At 42.3% G+C, this 25,636-nt stretch overlaps 1 protein-coding gene across 2 annotated transcripts in view; it reads left to right on the top strand.

Moving 5' to 3' along the window:
• The window catches only part of RASGRF2 (Ras protein specific guanine nucleotide releasing factor 2), a 240,941-nt gene that overhangs the window by 176,640 nt on the left and 38,665 nt on the right, over positions 1-25,636 (top strand). For both annotated transcript variants that reach the window (XM_032628373.1, XM_032628372.1), the window contains exon 18: positions 8,581-8,687. In XM_032628373.1, coding sequence (XP_032484264.1) covers positions 8,581-8,687 — 107 coding nt within the window. The remainder of the gene's footprint in view (positions 1-8,580; positions 8,688-25,636) is intronic.

Below are 25,636 nucleotides of genomic sequence, written 5' to 3'. Positions count from 1 at the left end.
TATTGTCTCCCACAAACCTGCGTCCCCTCTCAGTTTCTAGCCTGTCTCTTTTCTTCTTGTCTCAGCAGTTTTCTTGAAAACTCATTTAAATTTGCTTACTCTGTGGCTTCACCTGTTGCCGACTCCTCAAAGGACCCCCTTCTTCTTTGTCAGAAGTCACCGTCGCCCTCCATACTGGCTGTGTGTCCTTGTTGCATCTTTACACCAGCACAAAAGCTGATGGCAGCAATGGGAGGGCTGGAGCTTACATAGCGATAAACACGGGCAGCTAGCGCTTCTTGTGAATAGGCATTCAGACGGGGTGTTTCAGTGGGAAGAGGCTGGATTTTAGAATCCAGTGACCTTGCCATAAATCCTGGCTCTGCTTTTACCATCTGTGACCTTAGGTGGCTACTGGACTTCTCTGAGCCTCAGCTTCCTCATCTGTAAAAATGAGGAATGTGTTTTATACAATTGTGAGAATTAAAAGAAGTAACACCCAATGGTTCTCAATAAGTTTTTGTTTTAAACTTAGTATATAATCATTTCTTCAAGAATCTAAACAGCACATATTTTAAAAAATCCATGAGAACAATTCAGCTGACAGTCTTAGTTACTGATTTTCTTGAAAAGGGAAGGCAAAGGGAAGATACTGATTTTGCCATTCTTCATGTATTTTTTCATCATAAATAATGATAGACCTGCTAAGCTTCTTTTCCTCATTCTACAAGGATGTGTTTTTTCTCATTGTTACAGTTAATTGTACTTAGAGAAAATCTCAGGTTAAACTGAGTACGGAGAAGAACTTTACAACCCAAGGATAAGGATACACTTATAGAAAAATTTTTTTAAAACGCACTATGCAAAATTTGTCCATTGCCTCATTAGTCCTTTCACATTTCTGGCCATGTGCTTTGAGTGGGAGCTTACCTCCTCATCACACACACACACACACACACACACACACACACGCATGCATCTCCCCGCCATCTCTGACACCTCCCCCACCATTGCCATCGTGATATGAGTTTGAGGAAGGGGGTATGGTGCAGTTTGGCAAGAAATTTATTTATTTATTTATTTTTAACATCTTTATTGGGTATAATTGCTTTACAATAGTGTATTAGTTTCTGCTTTATAACAAAGTGAAATCAGTTATACATATATTGGTAAGAAATTTGTAACCTAGAAGTCCTTCAGAACATCTTTGCATTTCATTGACGTTTTGAAAGGAGTTCTAGGTTACAAATTTCTTTATCTTTAGTGGAAGGTACCAGAAAGAATGCACTCTCATCCTCTGGATGGTGTGATATGAGGTTATAAGTCTAGCATGGCCTTACCCATTTTTGCTACCTGAAAATGAGAGCAGAATTAAAGCACTAAAGAGAAATAGACATGGGCCAGGCTAACATCAGCCTCTGAATCAAACAGGATCTGAATCTAGAACTATCTCCAGATATATAAAATAGTAATTCCCTTTTTACTCTAAGCAAGTTTGAATTGGGTGTTCTGTCCCTTTGCAAACAAAAGATTGCCAACTAAGAGTCCATTAAGATAGGAGTAATTGAATGTACCAGTAGATTACTACACCAAATTTCCTACTATATACAGACTAAAGTTCAGTTTCCATAATTGTAGCTATTCTAGATCATACCTCAAGAATGAGTCTGTTAGTTTATAGACTCAGTGAATACTGTTATCACAATGTTCAGCACAGTGTATGTGCAAATCTGTTTGTCTGCATTAGCCTGTTTTTTTTTTTTTTTCAGTTTACTAGCTAATAAGGCCTCTTCATATCAGGAAAATATTCTAGACTTGGTTCAGTGGGCAACAGGGAGACATTAGAAGTACTTGGTGCTGGAGCAGTAACAAATTGGAGGGATATTTGAGATTACTCTTGAAGAAACAGCACTGTGCTCATTTGCAGGGTTTTGAATTACACATTTTTGGTGTTTTACTTGTTTGGAGGCTATCTTCTCCCCATTTAAAGAGCCAGCTCCATGAGTGCAGGGACCACATCTCTTGTTCACCCAATACCTACAGAGAACCTGGAACATAGGTTGACAGATGCTACCAAAAAGTTAACAGTATTTGTTGACCTAATGGGAAAAAGCAAGGAGAGACAGAGAGGCGTGAGGTTTCCCACCTGAGAAGTGGAAACCATGGTTGTTCCATTAGTCAACAGGAAAGTTAGGGTGGGGGATGCGCTTGAGAGCAAAAAACATAAATTTGATTTTGGGATATGTTTTTATGAGAGAAGAATGTGTCATTAATATGGAAATATCTTGTAAGAAGCATTTCTTACAAGGAATGAGGGATTTGGGGAAATGGTGGAACTGGAGGTGTCAGGTTGGAATATGTAGAAAAACCCGTGGGAGAGAATCATGTCCCCGAGGGAGTGAGAACTGGTTGGAGTCAGCTCAAGAACAGACCGGAAACCAAGGTATGAGGCAGAGGTGGACAACCTGGAGGATTGGGTGGAGAATGGGAAGAGTGTTTAGTGACAGAAACAAAGGGGGAACCATAAGAGGATGAGCGTCCTCTGCTTATTCTTCAGACATGTTTCAGAGTAAGGAATGGACTTAGATTATCCAGAATTTCTGGGGAATTAATGCAGGTGGTTTAAACATAGTGCTAATAATCAGATTGTCTGTATTAGTCATTTTCACACTGTTTTATTGCAACCCACTCTCATACATTTTACATTTTGATCAGGATACACACAACACACACACACACATACAACTGGTACAAATTTTTTCTCTAAAGAATACTCACTCTCACTATGTACAATCTACTCAGTTTTCATCTATTTCATTGTTTAAATGCTGATAACAACCGACTAAACTGATCTCACTGCCCATTAATAGATCATGACTGGAAGTTTTAAAAGCCCTGGTTTATATAATGGTCACATAGGAAATGTAATGAATTTGTGGAAAGAGTACACTTTGAGAAAATTTAAATTCCAGTTAGATAAATAAAAGTTTTCATTTAACATCCATTACCGTATAAAACTCTATAATGGTGCTATGTTCTTATCGCTCTTCAAAATTTAGAAAACAGAATTAAGAGGACAACACTTACTTTCCCAAAGTAGTCAAATAGCATCTTCTCTTGTAGCTTTAATAATATTTACCAAGTTGCAAGTAAAACTTAACGTATAAACTTTGTATCCAGGCTATGAGGTATAATTTAAAGCACTCTGGCTTTGGAAATGGGCAGACCTGGGCTCAAGTCCTGGTTCTGCCACTTATTAACTCTGTGACCTTTGTCAGGTTTCTTAACCTCTCTGATTTCCTGTCAGTGGGGGAAACAACATTTACCCTCCTTTGTCGCCATTGTTGTTGAACAAGCCACATTACTCATGGTCCTATATTTGGTACTTGGTGGGCATGCAATGAATGCCAATTGTTATTATTTCAAGGGTTAAAATATAGACCACTTGTTAAGCTCCTAGCACAATGCCTGGCACAAAGAAACAATAAATATGAACGATCTTTCCATGCCAACAACCAGAGTGGAAATACACTTGTAATCCAAGTGCACAGAAATGTACAAACCAATTATATGATTTTGTACTGCACATGATTTTTAAAGAAAGATATCTACCAGGACAAAGTAAAGCACATGGATAACATTGACGCTGTTGGAGAGATTGAGTCCCATTTGTATAAAGTGAAAAATTATTCATCACTGTTGTGGCATTTTTCTTGATTGCCTCACTGATATAGTCATTAAAGTGATCTCAGTGCATTCATTCAATAAGCCTAAATTTATTAAGACCTACAATGCCAGGTACTGGGGATAAAATTATTCACAATAAGAAACAGGTTCTAGAAACGTGGCTAAAGTAACCAATAGTTAGCATTTACTTTTCCTTCCAGGCAGCCCATCACCATGGACCACTGGCATCAATATTATCTCTGTGCTTTTTAGCTCTTCCTGGTTGTACCCTAACTTTCCTCACCAAGTCAGAGGATGGCCTAAAGATGCTTTGTTGGCATTAACAACAACTCCATGGTCCACGTCTTGGCGATCTACTTTAGATGTTAAAATACCTTCCCATGTTCAAGAATTCCTTGTCTTTGATAGTTTGTCCTCAGCTCTAACTGGACAAGTCTGTAATCCACCTACATGTAATCTTATTTCCATCTCACCATTATTTTACTTGCCTCTTACAAAGTAGGCAGTGAAGTTAGCTAAGTATCACATCATTTGAAGTATAAAATGAAAAATTTCCTCCTTTTCTCTATTTTAAAATTTCCATGCCTCCCTCCCCACTACTTTATTGTATGTCCTGCTTGTGATAGATTTCAAATACATAGTCATCATGGCAATATGGTGGAAAAATGCCCTTTATTCAGATACATAGCATCTGCAGACACTTTCAAATAGTTTTCATTGGGAGTGCAGCAATTTTTGCTAAGAAAAATAACTGCTGAGTGCCCGTGTGCAAAGCTGAAGGGCCTACAAAGATGCCTGAGATAAAATGCTTTCACCAGGGAGTGTATAGTTTAATCAGAGAGATGTCGCATCTACCAATTGCTGTAAGGGAGAGAATGACTTACAAGGTGTCTGGGGTAGGACCATAAAGTTGAATCTCATTCTTAAATTCACACATACGGTGATTTGGTTCTTATCACTTTTCCAGATGGCTTTGGTTGCCCAAATTAGCTTGTTTGACCAGTGCCTACAACTGAAAAAAAAGACATGCATAAATTGGAAAGACAGGAATCTCGGGGTGACAGTATTCCAGATGTGTGATGTTAGTAAAACAAACTCTTTGGTATCTGTGGAGTTTGGTTGTGCTGTGACACTTGACAAGCAAAAGATGTTAAAGCTCCACAAAGATTTGCTCTTTGCTCTTCTAAAAAATGGCATAAGAACTTCTTGGGGGTGGATCCATGATTTTGGGACAGAATCCCTTCTACCATGGATATTGCCACCAATTCGCTATATGGTTCACGTTTAAATTCAGAAATAAATATTGCCCAAGCAGCCTCCAGCTTAGATGGTAGTTTGCAATAAAGAGGAAATCTGGCGAGTTGCAGAAAATTGTTGCTCTGATCACAGAGCTTTAAAATCTGTGAAAAAATGGGAAATCTTTTTCACTGCTTGATCAACAGATGGAGGTCTTTGATCTTAGAAACACTCTGTCAATTCTATTTAAACCACCAATTTAGAAGTTCCCTAAACCAGATTACATAAACTAGCTATCTGAGGGCATACCTTGCAGTAAATCCTGATAGATCAAGTTTTATTAACGGGGCTGCTGCTCACTCATTAACTGAAGTTGCTAACTGTGCTCTCATGTGCTCAGCTGATACGGATGGTCTTGCTGTAATATAGCACGTGGGTCCATGCTCCCAATCAGATAGCCAGTCTCCCCTCTTTCCTGTTTTCTACCTCTTTGTTTTTTTATATTTTTTAACATCTATATTGGAGTATAATTGCTTTACAGTGTTGTTAGTTTCTGCTGTATAACAAAGTGAATCAGCTATACATATACATGTATCCCCATATCTCCTCCCTCTTGTGTCTCCCTCCCACCCTCCCTGTCCCACCCCTCTACGTGGTCACAAAGCACCGAGCTGATCTCCCTGTGCTATAGCTGCTTCGCACTAGCTATCTATTTTACATTTGTTAGTGTATATATGTCCATGCCACTCTCTCACTTCGTCCCAGCTTACCCTTCCCCCTCCCCATGTCCTCAAGTCCATTCTCTACATCTGCATCTTTATTCCTGTCCTGCCCCTAGGTTCTTCAGAACCTTTTTTTTTTTTTTTACATTCCATATATATGTGTTTGTTTTCTACCTCTTTAGCTCTTTGTACTGCATTTGGGTAATTTTCTCAGATGTGTTTTTCAGATCTCTTTACAGTTTACTCTTTATTCAACTGGGTCTAACCTGTATTTATTTATAATATCTATCTCTGTTTTAAATTTCAGCTTGTCTATTTGTCAACAGTAATTGAAAGAATAATTCCATTAATTTGAAGACATTTATGTGATTCTTGTAAAATCTGACTTGAAATATTTTAAATTCTTTTCACATGTTTTCAGTTCCTACTTTTATATCTTTAGACTTTATAAACATCCTAATTTTAGGGATATTTGAACTAGAAACTATTGCATAGTTCTAGTTTGTGAAATTCTTGGTGGTGGGGGGGGGTGAGGGGGGGTGCTCCCGATCCCTTTGTCTACAGACCCTTGTTCATGGTGGATGGCTTGTGTGTTTTGTACTCTGTAATTATGAGGTTTTCCTCAGAGGCCTTTCTTGTTGGTCATCCAGTATAGACTGAGGGCGAGCGTTTGTCTCTCCGGAGCGGTTTTGTGTGTGCTTTTGTCAGGGCCTCCGGAGTTATCACTGGCTGGGGCCAGCCAGTAGTGGTTCAATCTGGGCTTCGAACCTACATGAGGTGCGCCTGTGGTTATCAGTTCTCAGGGAGCCTTTGTTTCACCCTCACTGAGATCCAGGCTAAGACAGTCAAGTTTCTTAACTGTCTCCTTTTGCAGGTTGGAGAATTTCTTTTCCTAATCCTCTCTTGGGCAGAGGGGATGGTCTTTTGAGAGTTCCAACTTTATGTGGGAGTCTCAGTTCTAACTCTGGCACTCACACTTCCTGGGCCTTTGTCTCCTGACTCACGTGGATTTACAATCCACATCTCCTGTTACCAAGACTGGTAAACTGCTCTCCTCTTAAGGCAGACAGCAATAATTCAGAGGCTTAGTTCTGGTTTTCAGATCTCTCTGTGTGTTTGACCCTGGAAAATTCCTTATTTTCTTGAGAACTCAGCTGTGCATTTTAAAAGATATTTATTATATTTTACCCAGAATTTCTAAGCTTCTAATAGCAAAAGGTTTTTTCAGGATATCTAGTCTGCCAAGAGCACATCATCATCCTCTGACAGTGTCTGCTAGTGGGTGGAATATGCCTGTCTACAGTCAAAGAGGAGTATGGAGAAGGGGCCCCTGCCCTTTAGAAGCTCATGGACTTTTTTGTCTAACTCATTCATAGGTTCTGATGACTGTTCGTTCAGTCTTTCACTGAATCATCCTTACATTTGTAGTATATTCAAGTAAATAGTTAGTTCCTACTATCCAAGCTTTTGTTCATTTATTCAGCAAATGTATATTGTGTCCAGCATCTGCTACATGCTGCATATGTGCCCATGCTCAGCAAAAACATATCTGATCCTTATCTTCATGGAGGATGCAAATAATCACATAAATAAATGCAAAATTGCAAATGTAGCAAGTGTCAGAAAGTAAATGTGCATGTTGCTGTGAGATGTGCAATGGGGGATTTACCCAGCTCAAGCCAGAAAGGGCTCGTTTGGGGAAGTGACATAAGAGTGGCTTTCACTGAGTGAAAGACTGTATATGCAAAGGCGCTGGGTTGAGGATGACGGGCTGAAAGAAGGGTGGTTAAATGGAAGAGGAAATAGAAGAATATGGTCTCAGAAAAGGCTGAGAGGGAGCTAAGAGGCAAACCATGGAAGATGTTGTAGGCTGTGTGAAGGAGTTTTGTATTTATCCTGAGTCATTGAAGGGCTTTAAACAGGGGAATGACACATCTAATATGCCCTTTGGAAGATCTTTCTGACTTCAGAAAAGAGAACAGGTTTGAGGGGGCAGGAGTGACAATGAAACTAGTTAGGAAGCTGTTGTCAGTGGACTAGATAATAATTGCTGGAGCTCGATGCCAGTTTTGGCTTTGTGGATATGATGACATGGACAGATTTGAGATTTATTTTGCAGGTGAAATTATCAGGGAGAAGAAGAGAGATGGCCTAAGAACAATTCCAAAGTTTCAGGCTTATGTAACTGGATGGCTGATGGTGTTCCTTTACTGAGATGGGGAACACTGGAAAAGGACAAGGTTTGGTGGAAAGGCCATCGGTTTTTATTTTGTACATATCAAGTTTGAGGTTTTTGAAGCATCTAAGAGGAAAATATCAAGAGGCAGTTGGATATATGGGTCTAGAGTTCGGAGAAGACATCTTGGGACATAAATATGTGAGTAATTTTTTATAGGTGATCATTAGATGAGATTTCCTATGGAGAGATGATAGATATCCCTTGAATATAGAGACATGGAGGTTATTGGTGACTTTAATCAGCTCCCACTATTTTCTCAAGTGCCATTCTAAATGGTTAACATGCACTAACTTAATCTCCAAACGAGTCTCTGAGGTTGGTACACTCATCCCACGCAGGACATGAGGAAACGGGTCACCAAAGAGGAGCCATAACTTACATAGTAGGAGAACAGGGATTTGAACCCAGACAATCTGGCTGTGGAGTTCATGTTCTTAACCACTATGCTATACTGCTTCTCAATACGTGGGTGCACAAGAAAGTATTTGTATCATCTGTGAGCCAAGGCTCATCCATCTACAGATATTGAAAATGTTTGTGGTTATATAATGCCTTTGGAGCAAAAGTATAAGCTAATGTTGTTTCAAGTACTTGCTCCTCTGCCAAGATGTGTCTTTTGTGAGTTTCATTAACCAATGTCCCAAAATAAGTGACCTTCTCCAGGTCCCTGGGGAGTGGCTTTAACTACATCATGTGTGTGTTTCTTTTCCTCCTAAGGATTTAACAACACCGAGAGAACATGTGACAAAGAGTTTATCATACGTAGAACAGCCACCAATCGCGTACTGAACGTCCTCCGTCACTGGGTCTCAAAGCACGCACAGGTAATTCAGTGGCCTCGGTAATTACTTTCAAGGATTTGTTTTAAAACCAACTTTTTAAGTCATTACAACGCCTTCTGATTCTCTGGAGTTGGAGTCTGAAACCTTGAAATTGGAACATAGGAAAGGAAGAAGCTGGAGGGTAGGCATACAGATCAAAGCAAACAAACGTGTAGTGCTAACATCTGCTGTTTCAGATCTGCAAAGGGCACACACAACACAAGAGGTCAAGCAGGGCTGCCCTCTGCCCTCATCTCTCAGGCAACAGCACCCACTGCGGACACTAGAGCTGTGGCAGGGCCACTGTCTCCTGCCACCCGGGAGCACTGTTCACAGGGCCCTCTCCGTAAGTGGAGTTGGCTCAGCTGGGGTGGTACCTCTTGGAAGTAAACAGCAGGTGCCCCTAGAAGTAAGCAACATTCTGGTACCAGACACTCTGGCATCTGGTCAGGGAGTGTTTTCTCAGCCCAATTCAGAAGATACTTTGCCTCATGCCCTTTGATGTTTTGGTTTCTAGAACAGTTGTCTCTTGAACAATGTGATGGTTAGGAGTACCAGCCCCCTGCACAGTGGAAAATTTGCATATAACTTATAGTTGGCTCTCTGCACCCATGGTCATGTGATATATGTGGTTCTTCCATATCTGAGGATTCAACCAACTGCAGATTGTGTAGTACCGTAGAACTTACTCTTGAAAACCATCCACATACAAGTGGACCCATGCAGTTCAAATCTGTGTTGTTCAAGAGTCTAATGTACTCTGTTTTTAAATTGCATCACGCTGACAGGACACCTGCTTGTTATCTATTTGTGTGTTTTCAGTGCAAGTTTATAGAATTTATATGGATTTCACCATCTCACAAAATAAAGCAAGGGCCCCCTTTGCCTCATTGATTCAAGGCATGAATTGTGCCAAACGATGCCCCCACGGCCAAATAAAGGGTGGGCCCTCCTGGACACTGGCTGGCTAGCACCCAGCAAGGAGAGTTTGAGAGAGAGAAGGGGGCCCTTCATGGCTCAGATCAGAACACGGGAAACATAAAATGTGAGTTAGCTAATGAGTAGAGAAAAAGAAAAAATGTAAGAAATTCCCATGGCTCACTTCATCATATTCTCAGAGGTCTACCGCCTGGCCCTTGGTAATGACCGTTCATCAGAGAGAGTCACATGAGGGCCAGGCTTCTGAAACCCCTCTGGCAAGACAATTCACTAATTGGAAAAAGTGGGATTTGGATCTCACCACCAGTTAGCCTGTGACAACTCTTAAATACTAATTAAAATAAAAACGAAGACAGCACATTAAGTAAAGTATGTAAACATTTCATCTTACACATCTTTAGTCAATAAAAATGGATCCCATATGACCCAAATTCTGAGAACCATCCTGAGCTCATTGAAATGTCTAGTCTCTCTTTTCCACAGTCTCAGTGAGCTGCTTTGAATCCCTTTTGCCTCATTGCAGATAAAACATGAGAGTGATGTTTCTCCTGCACCTGACTGTCCATCCCATCATCTCTAGTTTTTGACTCAGAGTTTTGGCTTCTGATTCCTGGATCCGACAGCGGCTTAGAGATGCAGAGTAGCTTCAATAGACAAAATTGAACAGATGCTAATTTGCTCTCTTCCCCTGTCACAGCTTGGCCCCTGCAAGTTCATGCCAAGACTCAAAGTCACAGCCCCGGTTTCCCTGGCCCCAGCTCCCTCCTCTCCTCCACATCTTCCCTCAGGAGCTCTAACCCTGCTTCCCCATCAGCTTCACTTTCCTTTTATCAATCCCCAGTGCCCTCTTTTTCTTTTTTTATAAATTTATGTACTTATTTGTTTTTATTCTTGGCTGCGTTGGGTCTTCGTTTCTGTGCGCGGGCTCCCTCCAGTTGCCGTGAGCGGGGGCCACTCCTCGCCACGGTGCATGGGCCTCTCATCACAGTGGGCCTCTCCCGCTGCAGAGCATGGGCTCCAGGTGCACGGGCCTCAGCAGTTGCGGTATGTGGGCTCAGTAGTTGTGGCTCACAGGCTCAGTAGTTGTGGCCCATGGGCTTAGCTGCTCCATGGCATGTGGGATTCTCCTGGATGAGGGCTCGAACCCGTGTCCCCCGCATTGGAAGATGGACTCTTAACTGCTGCACCACCAGGGAAGCCCAGTGCCCTTTTTTTCTAATCTCAACAGGGATCCCTCACAATTCACGTATAACTCTTATAGTAGCTGGAAAAGTACCACAAATCAAATTACAGTAGGCTAGGGTTATTTTACTTTTGGTAAAGAGAATTCATAGATGGGAAGAGATTGGTGTGCTGAATCCGTCACTCATAATTAAGAGATTTAGAGCAAAACGTTATCATCTGATTTGATAGCTACCTTGTACACGCATGTATACATGTGTGCATACAGGCAATATCAAGTTGAATAGCACCAAGCCATTGGAATAGAAAATGGATTGATGTGAAAGCAAGAGTCTCTTTATTCAGATTGTCCTGGTGGCCTTTAGTTCTAATCCAGAAAGCCCCTAGGTGTGGTCTTTTGTTTGGACAATTCAGATACTCTGCAGCCTGTGACTTCAGATGTGCTCACACATGGGTAAGCGCTTTGTAATCAGTTCCCATTAGGGGACCACAGCTTCCCAGACCCTGTCCACATCGGGGGGTACATCGCTACTTGTGTGGATGGTACAGATTGCTCAGGCATCCAGTCTTTTCTCTTGTCAGGATTATGGTATAAAATTTAGACCCCGACGTGCCAGAGGCAGTTCTTACCACTCACTCATTTGTCTTTTCTTACCTTCCCTGCATGAGTGAGTGGATTGTGGGGATCTGTGGTTAGTGTTCGATTGTCCTGGTATAACTTCATCATGTGCACAGCCTGTCACCTTTCCTCATTCAGCCGAGTTCTCCATCATCCTCTGGGTTAGCGCGTGAGGTGCAGGGTGTTTCTGTAACATTTCTGCTTTTTGGCAAGTGCTTTAGGACTTTCTTTGCTGGTGTCAGTGTCGAGGTCTCCTTTCCTCCCTTTACTGATTTGCTTTAGGCTTGACTTGAGCCCAGGTCTGTCCATTCCAAAGCCAGAGTGCTTTTAATTACACCTCATGGCCTGGATCCAAAGTTTAGACTTTAGGTTTCACTTGCAAGTTGGTAAACTACATTTACAAGAGAAGTTGCTATTTGACTATTTGGGGAAAGTCAGTGCTTTCCTTTTAATTCTCTCTTCTGAATTTTGAAGGGCAGTAAGAGCATAGCACCATTATAGAGTTTCATATGGATTTTAAACAAAACCTTTATTTATCCCACTGGCATTACAAGTAAAATGTAATTAAATTCAATTTTAATTACATTTTATTTTTAACTGTAATTAAAATTAAAATGTACTCTTTCTCCAAATTCATTACATTTCCTATGTGACCATTATAGAGACCAGACCAGTCCTAACCTCTTAATGGAGAGCAGGATCAGTTTAGTGGGTTGTTAGCAAGAGCAGGTCTGGATTCGTAAATAGTTCCAGTGGACAGAGCTGGTTCAGCTCACCGTCCTAGAGGCCCCATTGTGTGCCCAGCGTCTCCTCTCACCACTGTGGCACAGCCCCAGCCAGGTGAGTTAGAGGAGGTGCGAGCGCGGCCCCTGACTTGAGGGACCCTAAGCAGGGTGACCACCACGGTGCTTAAAGAAGGATTAACAGCACAGCTTGATGCCTTTATTCAGGTTTATCTAAAGGTCTCTACTCTTCCAAAGGCAACGTCCAGCTGTGACATGAGACTGCTGGTCTGAAAACTTGGGCTATAATCTGACTCTGCCAGGTCGTCTTTGGTTTTCACATCACAAATGAACAGGCTGGGACAAGAGGGGTTTTGTTATCTGATTCATTCAGTATCAGTTGAGTCCATTTAAGGAAGAATGTAGCATTATTGTGGCTACCTGAAGTAGTAGCTTCTAAAAAACTGAGTAGGGAGTTGTACTCATTTCACAAAGCAGTGCAGCATGCTAACAATTGCATTTTTTCTCACATGGTAGACTAAGTAGGGACACCATTGCAATTTGTAGAAAACAGGAAAGCCACAGCGAAACAAGGTGTAAATCTGTCTCCAAATGATCTAGAAAATCGAGTCTCCTACAAAGTATTGGATATCATGCATTTATTTCTCATTTCTCATCAAAGGTAACTAATATCGGCAGATACTACCTTGAACTTATTTCAGGAGAAATAAAGAGCTGCAGAAGTATGGGTGTCGGTTCTCCAGAGATATAAAATTTCCCTAGGATGTCACCTTCAACTCTCCCCATGCCCCCAGAGGTAGTGCTAGAATGCCATTTCTTCTCCTGGAATCTTCTAGCCTTTTCTTTAGTATTTGGTAAAGCTAAGATGTTTTATTTTTTTCCTGATTCTAAAAATTTTCATCTGTGAACATACTCTGACCTGATTGCTCCTCATTTTGTAGTGCTTTTTCACTCATTTTTTTCCTTCCCTGTTGAAAGTGAAACCACAAGGCCGAGCTGAGTTTCTCCCATATGCCTTGTCTATGCATCGCAGCCCAGAGTCGGGGAGGACCTGTGTTTTTCTTCCAGCTCCGCCATTATATCTTCTCTGGGGCCCTGAGCTTGGTCACTCAGTCTCTCTGGGCTCTAATTTCCCCCTCTAAAAAAGAGAACAACCATCCCTGTTTTACCGCACCTAAGGATGTGGTGAGAATTAAAGGTGATGTTGGATTAAGAAGCAAGAAGGACGTAAAGTACAACATAGGTGCCTATGACTATACCCCTTCCAGCTGAGGCCAGGAGAGATACACACTTCCTCTCCCTCCAACCAGCCTGGAAGCTCCGTCCAGACAAGGATCTTTGTATCTCCTTTCACTGGCTCCGCAATGCTGAGTACGTGGTAGAGGTCCAGTAATAGTTGTTGAGTTTATATTTTAATGTTGCTGTTGTTCATTCTCTCCAGGAAGTCATTTTCTAGCCTTTAAAGTTTCCAAAGTCAGCCAAGACAGAGACTACAACCACTAGTGGACCAGAAATCAGAGCTGTGTGTAGAGAGACTCTGAGTAAAGGAAGTGTTTTCACTAGGTGTCCAGACCCTTCTTAAGGGTGTCCTGCTGGACAGCCTTACATGGCATTCACACAATTCCAAGGTGTCTGTATATTTCAGGACTGTAGAGCTTTCTAAAAAAATTTTTTAATTGAAGTATAGTTAATGTACAATATTTTTTTTTTTTTTTTTTTTTTTTTTGTGGTACGCGGGCCTCTCACTGTTGTGGCCTCTCCCGTTGCGGAGCACAGGCTCCGGACGCGCAGGCTCAGTGGCCATGGCTCACGGGCCCAGCCGCTCCACGGCATGTGGGATCCTCCCAGACCGGGGCACAAACCCGTGTCCCCTGCCTCGGCAGGCGGACTCTCAACCACTGCGCCACCAGGGAAACCCAATGTACAATATTTTATAAGTTACAGGTGTACAATATAGTGAGTCACAATTTTTAAAGGTTATACTCTATAGCTATTATAAAATATTGGCTATATTGCCCCATGTTGTACAAAATATCCTTATAGCATATTTTATACACAGTAGTTTGTACCTCTTAGCCCCTTACCCCTATATGGCCCCCCCCTTCCCTCTCCCTACTGGTAACTACTGGGGTATTCTCTATATCTGTGAGTCTGCTTCTTTTGTGTTGTATTCATTAGTTGTTGTATTTTTTAGTTTCCACATATAAGTGATATCATACAGTATTTGTCTTTCTCTGTCTGACTTATTTCACTTAGTCTAATACCCTCCAAGTCCATCCATGTTGCTACAAATGGCAAAATTTCATTCTTTTTTATGGCTAATATTCCATTGTATATATATGTGTGTGTGTGTGTGTGTGTGTGTGTGTGTGTGTGTGTATCTCACATCTTCTTTATCCATTCATCTGTTGATGGACATTAAGTTGCTTCCATATCTTGGCAATTGCAAATAATACTGCTATGAACATTGGGGTGCATGTATATTTTTGAATTAGCGTTTCTGCTTGTGTCCTCTGTGCACAGCCAGGGAGGGACTTGGAGGCTGGCTATAAACAGCTCAGATCTACACTCAAGTCTCTGTGGAAGGTCTCGTATGTATAATCTACAGCAATTTTGATTTTCCTGAGTTGTCTTATTGATCAACTAATTCTGAAAAAATTCTCTGTCCACTTGTTTGTGGGATTTTACAGACCATGGAATGGCACTGATAAAGGAGCCTCCAGCTGTGTCCACAGGTTACGATTTGCTTCATCAGACAAGGGATACCATCTGAATGACAAGTGGCTGAGAATGAAACAGTCATTTATTTTCTTAATTCTAGGCTAAAGGAAATTAGCCTACATGTTTTAAAAGTGTAAGGTCAGGGCTTCCCTGGTGGCGCAGTGGTTGAGAGTCCGCCTGCCGTTGCAGCGGACACGGGTTCGTGCCTCGGTCCGGGAAGATCCCACATGCCGCGGAGCGGCTGGGCCCGTGAGCCATGGCCGCTAAGCCTGAGCGTCCGGAGCCTGTGCTCCGCAACGGGAGAGGCCGCAACAGTGAGAGGCCCGCGTAAAAAAAAAAAAAAAAAAAAAAAAAGTGTAAGGTCAGACTGAAATGGCCTACTTACCTAAAAATCTTCTTCCCAAAGGAATTTATGGAGGGAATATTGCTACTCCCTTTTCAGTTTTCTCACCTCCTTCATTCATTTACTAATAAGAACTGAGCCCCAGAGTGTGCCAGACACTGGGGTAGACGTGAGCATGAGCAAAACCCAGACACTGACTGAGTCGGGATAACAGGCCTTAAGTCCCCAGCAGAGAGGTCTCCAAAAATCCCACCAAGTGCCACAAAAGGAGGAGCTGGCCACTGTCCCATCCACCACATCCAGTGGGAACCAGCGCCAGGCTCCACCTGCTCCAGAACATCAGGTTACCTTCCTTCCCTGGAAGGTCAAAGTGTTAGCAAGAAAGCAGAGAGGAGGTCGTGGAGAGAGAAGAAGGGGCCTCCCATGTGGGCTTCTAGGCTTGAGGCAGGCCAGGCAGAGGCAGGAGGGAAATGGCTTATTCTGGACTGAAATGGATCTTGGATTAATATATTGGATTGGACATTCTGATTGAAGAGATTGTTCTTGTAAGTAAAGCTTCTGGATGACTTTAGTGCCCGCCCTAAAGGGTGGGGAAGGATGGCCTACAGAGCAATTTAATGAGATCTATGAAAAATAGTACCACCGCCTGATTATTTCATTATTGTTCATGGACAGGAAGTATAGGTCGCCTTGGCAAGAGTAATTTCACAGACTTTATCAAAATAACTCAACTCTTATGTTTCTAACTCACTTCAGTCCTCTTATCTTCATTGTATGATGGACCAAGAGCATATTTAGCTGCTGATGAAGAACTCCTAGTTTATAAGCTTTTTTGCATTTTATTGAGATATTACAGACTTCAAGTAAAGGGCCTTGAACATGGGTATAACTCAATGACTTTTTACCTATGAACACACCTGTACAACTCCCACCCTGAGCAAGAAATGGAACATTTCTGGCACTGGAGAAGCACCTCCCAGTCAAATGTCTCTCTTGCTGGGCATTGCTCAGTTTTCTGTTACTTTTAGTATTGTTCTTATTGATATTATATACTTGTTATATATCAGGATTAAGCCCTTTATCTGCCAATTACATTCATTTCCCCCAGTTTGTTCTTTTTAAAAAAATTTTTATAGTTGATTTACAATGTTGTGTTAATTTCTGCTGTACAGCAAAGTGATTCAGTTATACGTATATTGAGTTGGCCATAAAGTTCATTTGGGTTTTTCTGTAACTTTTGGCCACCCCAATATATACATTCTTTTTTATATTCTTTTCCATTATGGTTTATCACAGGATATTAAATATAGTTCCCTGTGCTATACAGTAGGACCTTGTTGTTTACCCATTCTATATATAATATTTTGCATCTGCTAACCCCAAATTCCCAATCCATCCCTCTCCCACCTCCCCTCCCTCTTGGCAACCACAAATTTGTTCTCTATGTCTGTGAATCTGTTTCTGTTTTGTAGATAGGTTCACTTGTGTCACATTTTAGATTCCACATATAAATGATATCATATGGTATTTGTCTTTCTGACTTACTTCACTTAGTATGATAATCTCTAGGTTCATCCATGTTGCTATAAATGGCATTATTTCATTCTTTTTTATGGCTGAGTCATATTCCTGTGTGTGTGTGTGTATACATATATATATATATATATATATATATACCACATCTTCTTCATTCATAAATGTCGATGGACATTTAGGTTGCTTCCATGTCTCGGCTATTATGAATAGTGCTTCTATTAACATAGGGGTGCATGTATCTTTTAGAATTATAATTTTGTCCAGGTATATGCCCAGGAGTGGGATTACTGGATCATTCGGCAGCTCTATTTTTAGTTTTTTGAGGAACCTCCATACTGTTTTCCACAGTGGCTGTACCAACTTACATTCCCACTAACAGTGTAGGAGGGTTCCCTTTTCTCCCTCTCCAGCATTTATCTCTAGACTTTTCAATGATAGCCATTCTGACAGGTGTGAGGTGACACCTCATTGTAGTTTTGATTTGCATTTCTCTAATAATTAGCAATTTTGAGCATCTTTTCATGTGCCTATTGACCATCTGTATGTCTTCTTTGGAGAAATGTCTATTTAGGTCTTCTACCAGTTTTTCGACTGGGTTGTTTTTTTGTTGTTGAGTTGTATGAGCTGTTTGCGTATTTTGGAAATTAAGCTCTCGTCAGTCGCATCATTTGCAAATATTTTCTACCAGTCCGTAGGTTGTCTTTTCGTTTTGTTTATGGTTTCCTTAACTGTGCAAAAGCTTGTAAGTTTGATTAGGTCCCATTTGTTTATTTTTGCTTTTATTTCTATTACCTCCCCCAGTTTTTTCTTTTGCTTTTTTTTTTTTTTTTTTTTTTTTTTTTTGCGGTACGCGGGCCTCTCACTGCTGTGGCCTCTCCCGCTGCGGAGCACAGGCTCCGGACGCGCAGGCTCAGCGGCCATGGCCCACAGGCTCAACCGCTCCACGGCATGTGGGATCCTCCCAGACCGGGGCACGAACCCGCGTCCCCCGCATCGGCAGGCAGACTCTCAACCACTGCGCCACCAGGGAAGCCCCTCTTTTGCTTTTAACATTGTGTATGATACTTTTAAAATTTATATTCATAAGGGTGTAAGTATGTATGCATTTATAAGAGGGTTTTATATATACTTTATCATAGAAATATATACACACATATACACATACTCACACAGACTCTATTAGTCTTTTATTAAAAAATATATTCTATAATGCTATTTGTATGCTATTGTATATTAGCTGCATGGTAGGGTATAAAAATAGGTCAACTTAAAAGGAGGCAGTTATGAGGTGACAGTGTCACTTTATAGTCATTCTTACTTGTATCCTTTACAAACTAGATTAACTACCATACATGTATCAAGGAAAGGACAAAGAAAGGACAAACCTAGTAAATTTTTATCATCCACAATTGATTGTCAGAGTGAGAGAGTGCTTAGGGAAAACAACAGCTTTCAAAAACTCTAATATGAAGCCTATTGTATTTGAGTAGCCCAAAATAATCTTTTAAACAGAAAATAAATATTATTATATAACCTGAAAAAATATATTCTATAATACTTTCTGAACACAATTAACAAATAAATGTTGTTTGGGGTATAAAACAGGAATTAGCAGCCCTCACAGCCCCACTCTGTAGTCACTTAGAGCAGCAGAGGTGAAAGTTCTTACGCCTCCAAAAATCCTAGTAGGAGCTGAACCCAGGCCGTCTGTCCATGTTCCATGGATCCCGAGCAGAGGGGCCTTCAGAATCTTGTTGGAAAAGCAGGATGATGTGGGTAAGAGCACAGGCTTCAGAGTCAGAGTTGCCTGGATTGAAACCCTGCCCTATCGTGTGTCAGCTCTGTGGCTGAGCAGACTGTTTAGCTCCCCCAGGCCTCCATTTCTTCTTCTATAAAGTGGGGATGGTACTACTTACTCCTTGTGGTTGTGAGGGGTTACGGAAGGTAACTCCTGTTAGAGTAACTGTTCTAGGTGGATGCTCAGAACACTACAGATGGCTGCTCTTGGTAGAGCCCTGTGAGGGTGCATCTGGGCTGAACCCAGGCTTTCAGACAAAATGCCATTACCCCTATTTGACCAGTGAAGCCGTTAGGTCTCAGGGAGTTTCGATCAGCGCTGCCCAGTGAACTTTCTACAGTGGTGGAAATGTTTTACGTGCGTAGCATCCAGAGTAGTAGCCTCTGGCCCCGAATGACTAGTGGCTACAGAATAACAAGCACAGTTCCAGGCCGCTCAGAAGTTCAACAGTGAGCCAGACCCAGCTCTGATGTCTGGCTCAGAATTCTTTCCACACTCCCCTGCAGTGCCCCGTTCCTCAGAAGCAGGAACCTGGTGGATGGTCCCCGCTATGGCCCCAATGAGCCTGCTGAAGAGGGACACACCCATACTGGGCTTATGTAGACAAAAGCAAAACCTTTATGTAACATTGGTGTTGGGGTTATAAATCTGACAGAGAGGATGATGGCTTTTTCCCAGTAAGAAATTACAATGAGCATCCTTAGGCTTGGTTTGGGCCTGCAGCCCCAGGCCAGCGGCACAGTGAGAACATGCCCTGTTGACTTATTGAGGCAGAAAAGTGGGTGCTGCTGTGATGGCCAGTGCTTAGTATGTTCAAAGACCTCAGGGATCAGGGTGTCCTAAAATGGGAGTTTATCATTTCATCTCCTGTTTCTTATTTTGACAGATGACAGGGGGCCCTTTTAAATTTTTTAATTTGTTGACATTGCTTAGTAAAACACAAAATCCAGCATCAGATTAAAGCACTAAGTTCAGATTTATCCTTTGCTGCAAATCTGAAACAGAGGTTGGGCCAGGACAAGCACAGTACAGACTTTTGTTGTGGGCGGGAGAATGAAATGCATAAAAAAGAACCAACTACTGAGCTCCCATCGCCTCGACGGACAGCTCTCCGCCTGCTTCCAGACCTGTCCTCTCCTCTCCTCGGGCTCAGCCCCCTTCTTGTCTATACTCACTCCTACCAGTCTGCCATGGAGGACTTGCCCTGTCCACATGCACTGCCTAGTGTCTGCTCTTGGGCCACAGATCTTCTTTCCACTCACAAGGCAGCCTTCGGAGTAGGGTTGCCTGACCTTGGAGCTCTCTCAGGAGAAAGAGTGCTTCCCTGTCCACAGTACTGTCTGCCACACGTGGGTGCTTCCTGACCTCACACTCCTGAAGATGCCCAGAACTTTACAAACGCCCCATTCCCGAATCCTCACCACAGCTGGATGAGATTTCCCAATGTCCACTCCCAGGGGAGATGTGTCCCTGGCACGAGCTGGGAGGAGAGGTGATGGGATTCCAGGCAAATGATCTCTGGGCCAGCCTGAGGTTTGAGATTGTCTTAGTTACAATATGGGACATACCATCCTTTACGGGAAATTGAAAACCTAACCCCCCACCTAGAAGGCAGTTTCCTCTCTGAGGATGCATTCTGAATGACAGACTTCCAGTGTTTTCAAAACATTCTTTAACAATACTGTATTGTTAAAGCAGTCTTCAAATACTAAGTCCTTTACTCCTCGCTCCAGCCTTTTGAGAGAGGGAAGGTATAATCCCAGCTTTGTAGGTGGGGAAACTGAAGGCTGCAGATGAAACAGCTTGCCCAAGATGATGCAGGTGGCAAGTGGCAGAACCAGGTTTCGCACCCGGGCTGCTGGCTGCCCAGCTCAGGCTCTTAACCAACAATCTCACACCCTCGCCATCTCTCCAGCCAACGCTTGGGATGCAAACCACTCAAAATGTAAAGTAAAAAGCTACTTCTGACTCAAAACAGTGAGCGTATCTTTGTTAGCACTGACACTGCTTCCCCTCTCTAAGTCTTCTCTTAGAAAAGTTACTTTCATCCTAGACTCTGTGTCACTTAGACGAAGGATTTGTATTTGCTAAAGGTTGATGGGGGGCAGAGCCCTTTCTTTCTCCCTTCCAGAAACCACTGCAGTGCCTCCTGCATTCAGACAGCGATTAGCAGGCTCCTGTGTACCAGTCTCCACCGGTCACTGGCCAGGGCAGGAGTTGGGGCTGGTGCTGTCCACGGTCACAGGTCAGAAAACCCCCGCTATTCTCCAGGCCTCGGGACCCCAGACAGTCTCCCACTATCCCAGGTGGATCGGGATGCAGCCCCACCGCTCAGGGGCCCCTAAGTACAAGGAGCTTCTGGGCCTTCCCCTGCCAGTGGGTTCTTGCAGCGGGGGCGGGGGGGGATGCCGGGAACAAGAAGAGAGAATTCAGTCACAATGTGAGATGCTGGCAGCTATGAAAAATTTATTTTTAATGATAAATTAGTCATCTACTGCTTCAACCTTGCAAATGCTTTTATAAAAATCAACAAATGGAAATATAATCCGTGGGCCACATACTTTTTATATTAGCCTCGTCCTTATTAATTGGTCCCCATTTGCTTCTAGCTGTCCACACCAACACCGTTGACCTCTGAATGTCTAAGCTATGAAATCTCAAACATCCACCAGGTACAAACCAGCGTTTGTTCACAAGCTCAGACTTCCCACGAAGGCAGCCAAAATGAAATAGGAAATGCTGTCTTCAGTTTAATCAGGACAGCAACTTAAAGTCCTTTCGGCTCCTGCTGATTTCCTGGACACATAGCTGGTACTTATTTTCACCTATGTGTTGTTTTTGACATTGTTCTCTCCTCTGCTCAGAAGAGCATCACATTTCACTTTAATTTCTGGGTCAAAAAGGACTCACGTGAGGAGAGAAATCTGGAAACCTGAATTCTAGTCTGGATTCCAGTATGTGCTGACTGTAAATTTGTAAAATTGGCCTAATGATCTGTATGGGGTTCTTCTGCAGAAAAGAATGATTTGTCAAATTGCTCTAGAAAATATATAAGAAGCTATTATCTGATAAATATGGGTTCTCTTTATTATTATTTTTTTTAATCTTGAAGACAGATCCTAACTCTTTTTCTCTGGTCCAAGCAAACAACCAAGTAAGAAGATCCTAGTTCCTTGAACTGCTTACCAGAGCTTTTTCTTATCTTTTACGCATCCCTGTTGTTATCCTTTAAACTCTCCTTAAGCTTTCCATGCTTGTCTTTTAAAAAATGCTTGGCAATGGGGCTTCCCTGGTGGCACAGTGGTTGAGAGTCCACCTGCCGATGCAGGGGACATGGGTTCGTGCCCCGGTCCGGGAAGATCCCACATGCCGCAGAGCGGCTGGGCCCGTGAGCCATGGCCGCTGAGCCTGCATGTCCGGAGCCTCTGCTCCGCAACAGGAGAGGCCACAACAGTGAGAGGCCCGCGTACTGGAAAAAAAAAAAAAAAAATGCTTGGCAAGACATTTACAACAGGATTTATTCAAGTCAGTGTGAAATAGAATTAAGAGTTTAAGAAGCCAGCGTCTTAAATGGAACTTATTTTCAGTTTCCATTAGTTGCTGAGACAGAAATTTAGTTTTCCCTTTAGAACTAGTGGGATTCTTTAACCTTTTGTGGATGAAGTTTATTGACAGAGAAAATGTGGAGACGCACACATGGGATTTTATGTACTTTGATAGCTTCTTATCTCTGCTGTAAGAGTTTTCTGATGAAAGTGCCACAGGGGGGTCCTCATTTTTCTCAGTTTGCATTCTGCATGCTCATAATCACTCTTGGACCTTGGAAGCGTTTCTGGAGACCATGGCGTGCAGTCGAGTCCTCAGGACTAGCAACCCTCCATCACTTTAAGTCACCTTAGGACTCCAAGGAGCCCGCTTAACATTGTTACATCAAATTTTTTTTTTTTTTTTTGCGGTACGCGGGCCTCTCACTGTTGTGGCCTCTCCTGTTGCACAGCACAGGCTCCGGATGCGCAGGCCCAGCGGCCATGGCTCATGGGCCCAGCCGCTCCGTGGCATGTGGGATCTTCCCGGACCGGGCACGAGCCCAGTCCCCTGCATCGGCAGGCGGACTCTCAACCACTGTGCCACCAGGGAAGCCCTACATCAAATTTTTCATTCGGGTCTAAGCTTTTGTCTCACCTGCTGCCATTTTCTCTGTGTTTCTCTCCTCTCCACTCTGCTCCAAGTCTGTCACCAACCTATATTTCATCTCCTGGTATAAAGTTTCTCTCTGGATGGATGTCAAAGGTTCTAATTCTACCACATTCCTATGACTCTGAGTCTCTTCTCTGGGGGGGAAACCGACCAGCTGTTTATCAGTTTTTTCCCCTCATGAATCCAGGAAGGGAGAACAAAGCATAGCTTAGAGAACACATTCTAGCATTTTCCTAAAGCTTTTATTCGAGTTAAATTTTCTTGGCATGTGGCATTAATTAACTAAGAAGGTTATAAAATCAGGATTAAAATCAGGTCCTTCATTGACATATATACACTACCAAATGTAAAATCGATAGCTACTGGGAAGCAGCCACATAGCATAGGGAGATCAGCTCCGTGCTTTGTGACCACCTAGAGGGGTGGATAAGGGAGGGTGGGAGGGAGACACAAGAGGGAGGAAATATGGGGATATATGTATATGTATAGCTGATTCACTTTATGAAGCAGAAACGAACACACCATTGTAAGGCAATTATACTCCAATAAAAATGTTAAAAAAAAAAAAAACCCAAACAAACAAAAAAACCCCAGGCCCTTCCAAACTTTTCTTTCTCCCTCCAATCCTTGCCATAGTCTTGAAAGCTACAATCCATATCAATTAACCACCTATCTAGAAACCAATGGAAAACACAGCATGTGGAAAAATTCTCTTTTTTTCTGATAAATGCTTTTTAAACAGGCTGATTCTCTTTTGAACCCTAAATATGTAAGCTTGGGAGCTATCTGATTTCAAGGTAGGGCAATATTTAAAATTCTTATACACACAGCTCTTCAGGTCTAGAGGCTGAATTTTAGCAAGTCATTCACGTCCAGAGCCATTTATTACAAAATGATCAAACAAATGATTTTCTGCATGGCTTTTTCCTTCTCTCTGAGTTGGTGTCATTCATTGCCATTTGCCTCTTCCCAGTTATTTTTGTTCTGACATAGCTTCCACACTTTGCATTGTGCCTTCTCCTCGTAGCCTCCCACTTCACATCTGCTAAACTAATTTCCCAAAGTGCCAGTTTAAGAAGAATTAGGTAGCTTATTACCACTTGTCTCAAAGTTAAGAACCCTTCCCAGGAACTTTTATCCATTCATCCAACAAATATTGGAGGGCCCACCAGGAGCACCCGTGCTTACCAAATTTGGGGTTTAATTATATCTGGACTTTACTACCTTTTCCTGGTACATAATAAGCTCCTACATGATGGTGAGGCACACATTTCCTATATATCCTGTCCCTCTTTGAAGATTCTAAATCTTATGGGTAATTAGTAACTAGTAAGTGTTGAACAGTTATTGGAAGGTTTAGAATTACTATGGTATTGCTCTGTAGGGTTTCCTTCCAAACTTAATGCCCTTCCTTAAAATTTTCAGTTAGGCTGTTCTTTTCTTTTTTTTTTTTAAATGATTTTTTTGATGTGGATCATATTTTTTTAAGTCTTTATTGATTTTGTTACAATATTGCTTCTGTTTTATGATTTGGATTTTTGGCCACAAGGCATGTGGGACCCTAGCTTCCCAACCAAGGATCGAACCTGCACCCCATGCATTGGAAGGCAAAGCCTTAAGCTCTGGACCACCAGGGAAGTCCCAGGCTGTTCTTTCTATAGTGCAGACAAAACCAAATTTTATAGTGGTTAAAATATTTTTGTAGTTTGGTGATGAGAAATGCTGGAAAACCCTACTGTTCACTTTTCCAGTGAGAAACCCCAATTCAGAGTCAGGGTTGCCCAGAGGTGGTGAGAAGGTGGGCAAACCAGGGCGGTGGCAGGTAGACAAGGCCAGGCAGGTGATGGGCAGGGTCCGCCATACCAGCTTTCAGCCAGCACAATCCCCCTTGGGATCAGGTGTCGACATTAAAGTTCTAAAGGAAGGTTCCCCTCCCCAGAAGAGCAGAAAACCACACTGGTTTAGAGGCTTGTTATTTTTAGTTCGTTAACATCCAGGGGAGACCGTAGATTTGCACAGATTTGGGAAGATTGGTCAGCATCTTTGCCTCAGTTTCCCATTTGACAAAATGGTCCAGATCTCACCTAAATCTACACCACAATTTCAATTAAAATGTTCAGCTTCTGTAGTCAAGAAGGCAGGAAACAGGCTGCTCTTCCTTTTCTTGAAAATCATTAAGTCAAACCTTAGGCTCTTATTTTTGAGCCTAACACATCCTAAGCCCCTTCTTTATGAGTCCTTCAGTCTAGGTATTAAAATGTATGGGGTTTTACTCCACTCTGCAGTATTTCCACTTTCCTTTTATAAACTCTGGCCACTGTTAGGAATACACTGTACTGATTACAGTGAGAAAATTACTCTCATAATTCTCTTTACCTTCAAACCGTGTTTACTGAATCAGCCTTTCCCAATGTCCTAGAGTTCCCTTGGCCATATGTAGTATATTATAATTATTACCCTGCTCTCCTGAAAGAATGAAGGTAATTTCCAAGGTGCCTAAACTATCAACAGGGATTAGTTTTAAAGTGCCAGAGAATCTGACTTATTGCCTCACAGATGATTTTTCTGTTCTGTAGCCTAGTCTTATTCGTACAAACCTCAGTCTCAAGATCTGTGTCTCAAATGGTTGTTAGTATAGGTGGGAGGTAGTTCCAGGCTCAGCACGGTAACCAGCTACTGTTTGGATGTGTCTTTCAGCCCAAGCCACCAGTGACCCTTCACTGATAACCAGTGTTTCTGGAGAGTCCTTATGTAGCAGTTAAGAACTCAGGCTTGAGCTGACACTGCCCAGGTTTGTGTCCTGGGTCTGCCGCTTGCTACCTGTGTGACTTTGGACAAGATACTTAGATTCTCTGTACTTTGACTCCCTCAAAT

This window comes from Phocoena sinus, chromosome 3 (assembly GCF_008692025.1).
Source record: "Phocoena sinus isolate mPhoSin1 chromosome 3, mPhoSin1.pri, whole genome shotgun sequence".
In the NCBI taxonomy this organism is placed as follows: domain Eukaryota; kingdom Metazoa; phylum Chordata; class Mammalia; order Artiodactyla; family Phocoenidae; genus Phocoena; species Phocoena sinus.
This window is presented reverse-complemented; position numbering and strand designations above follow the sequence as displayed.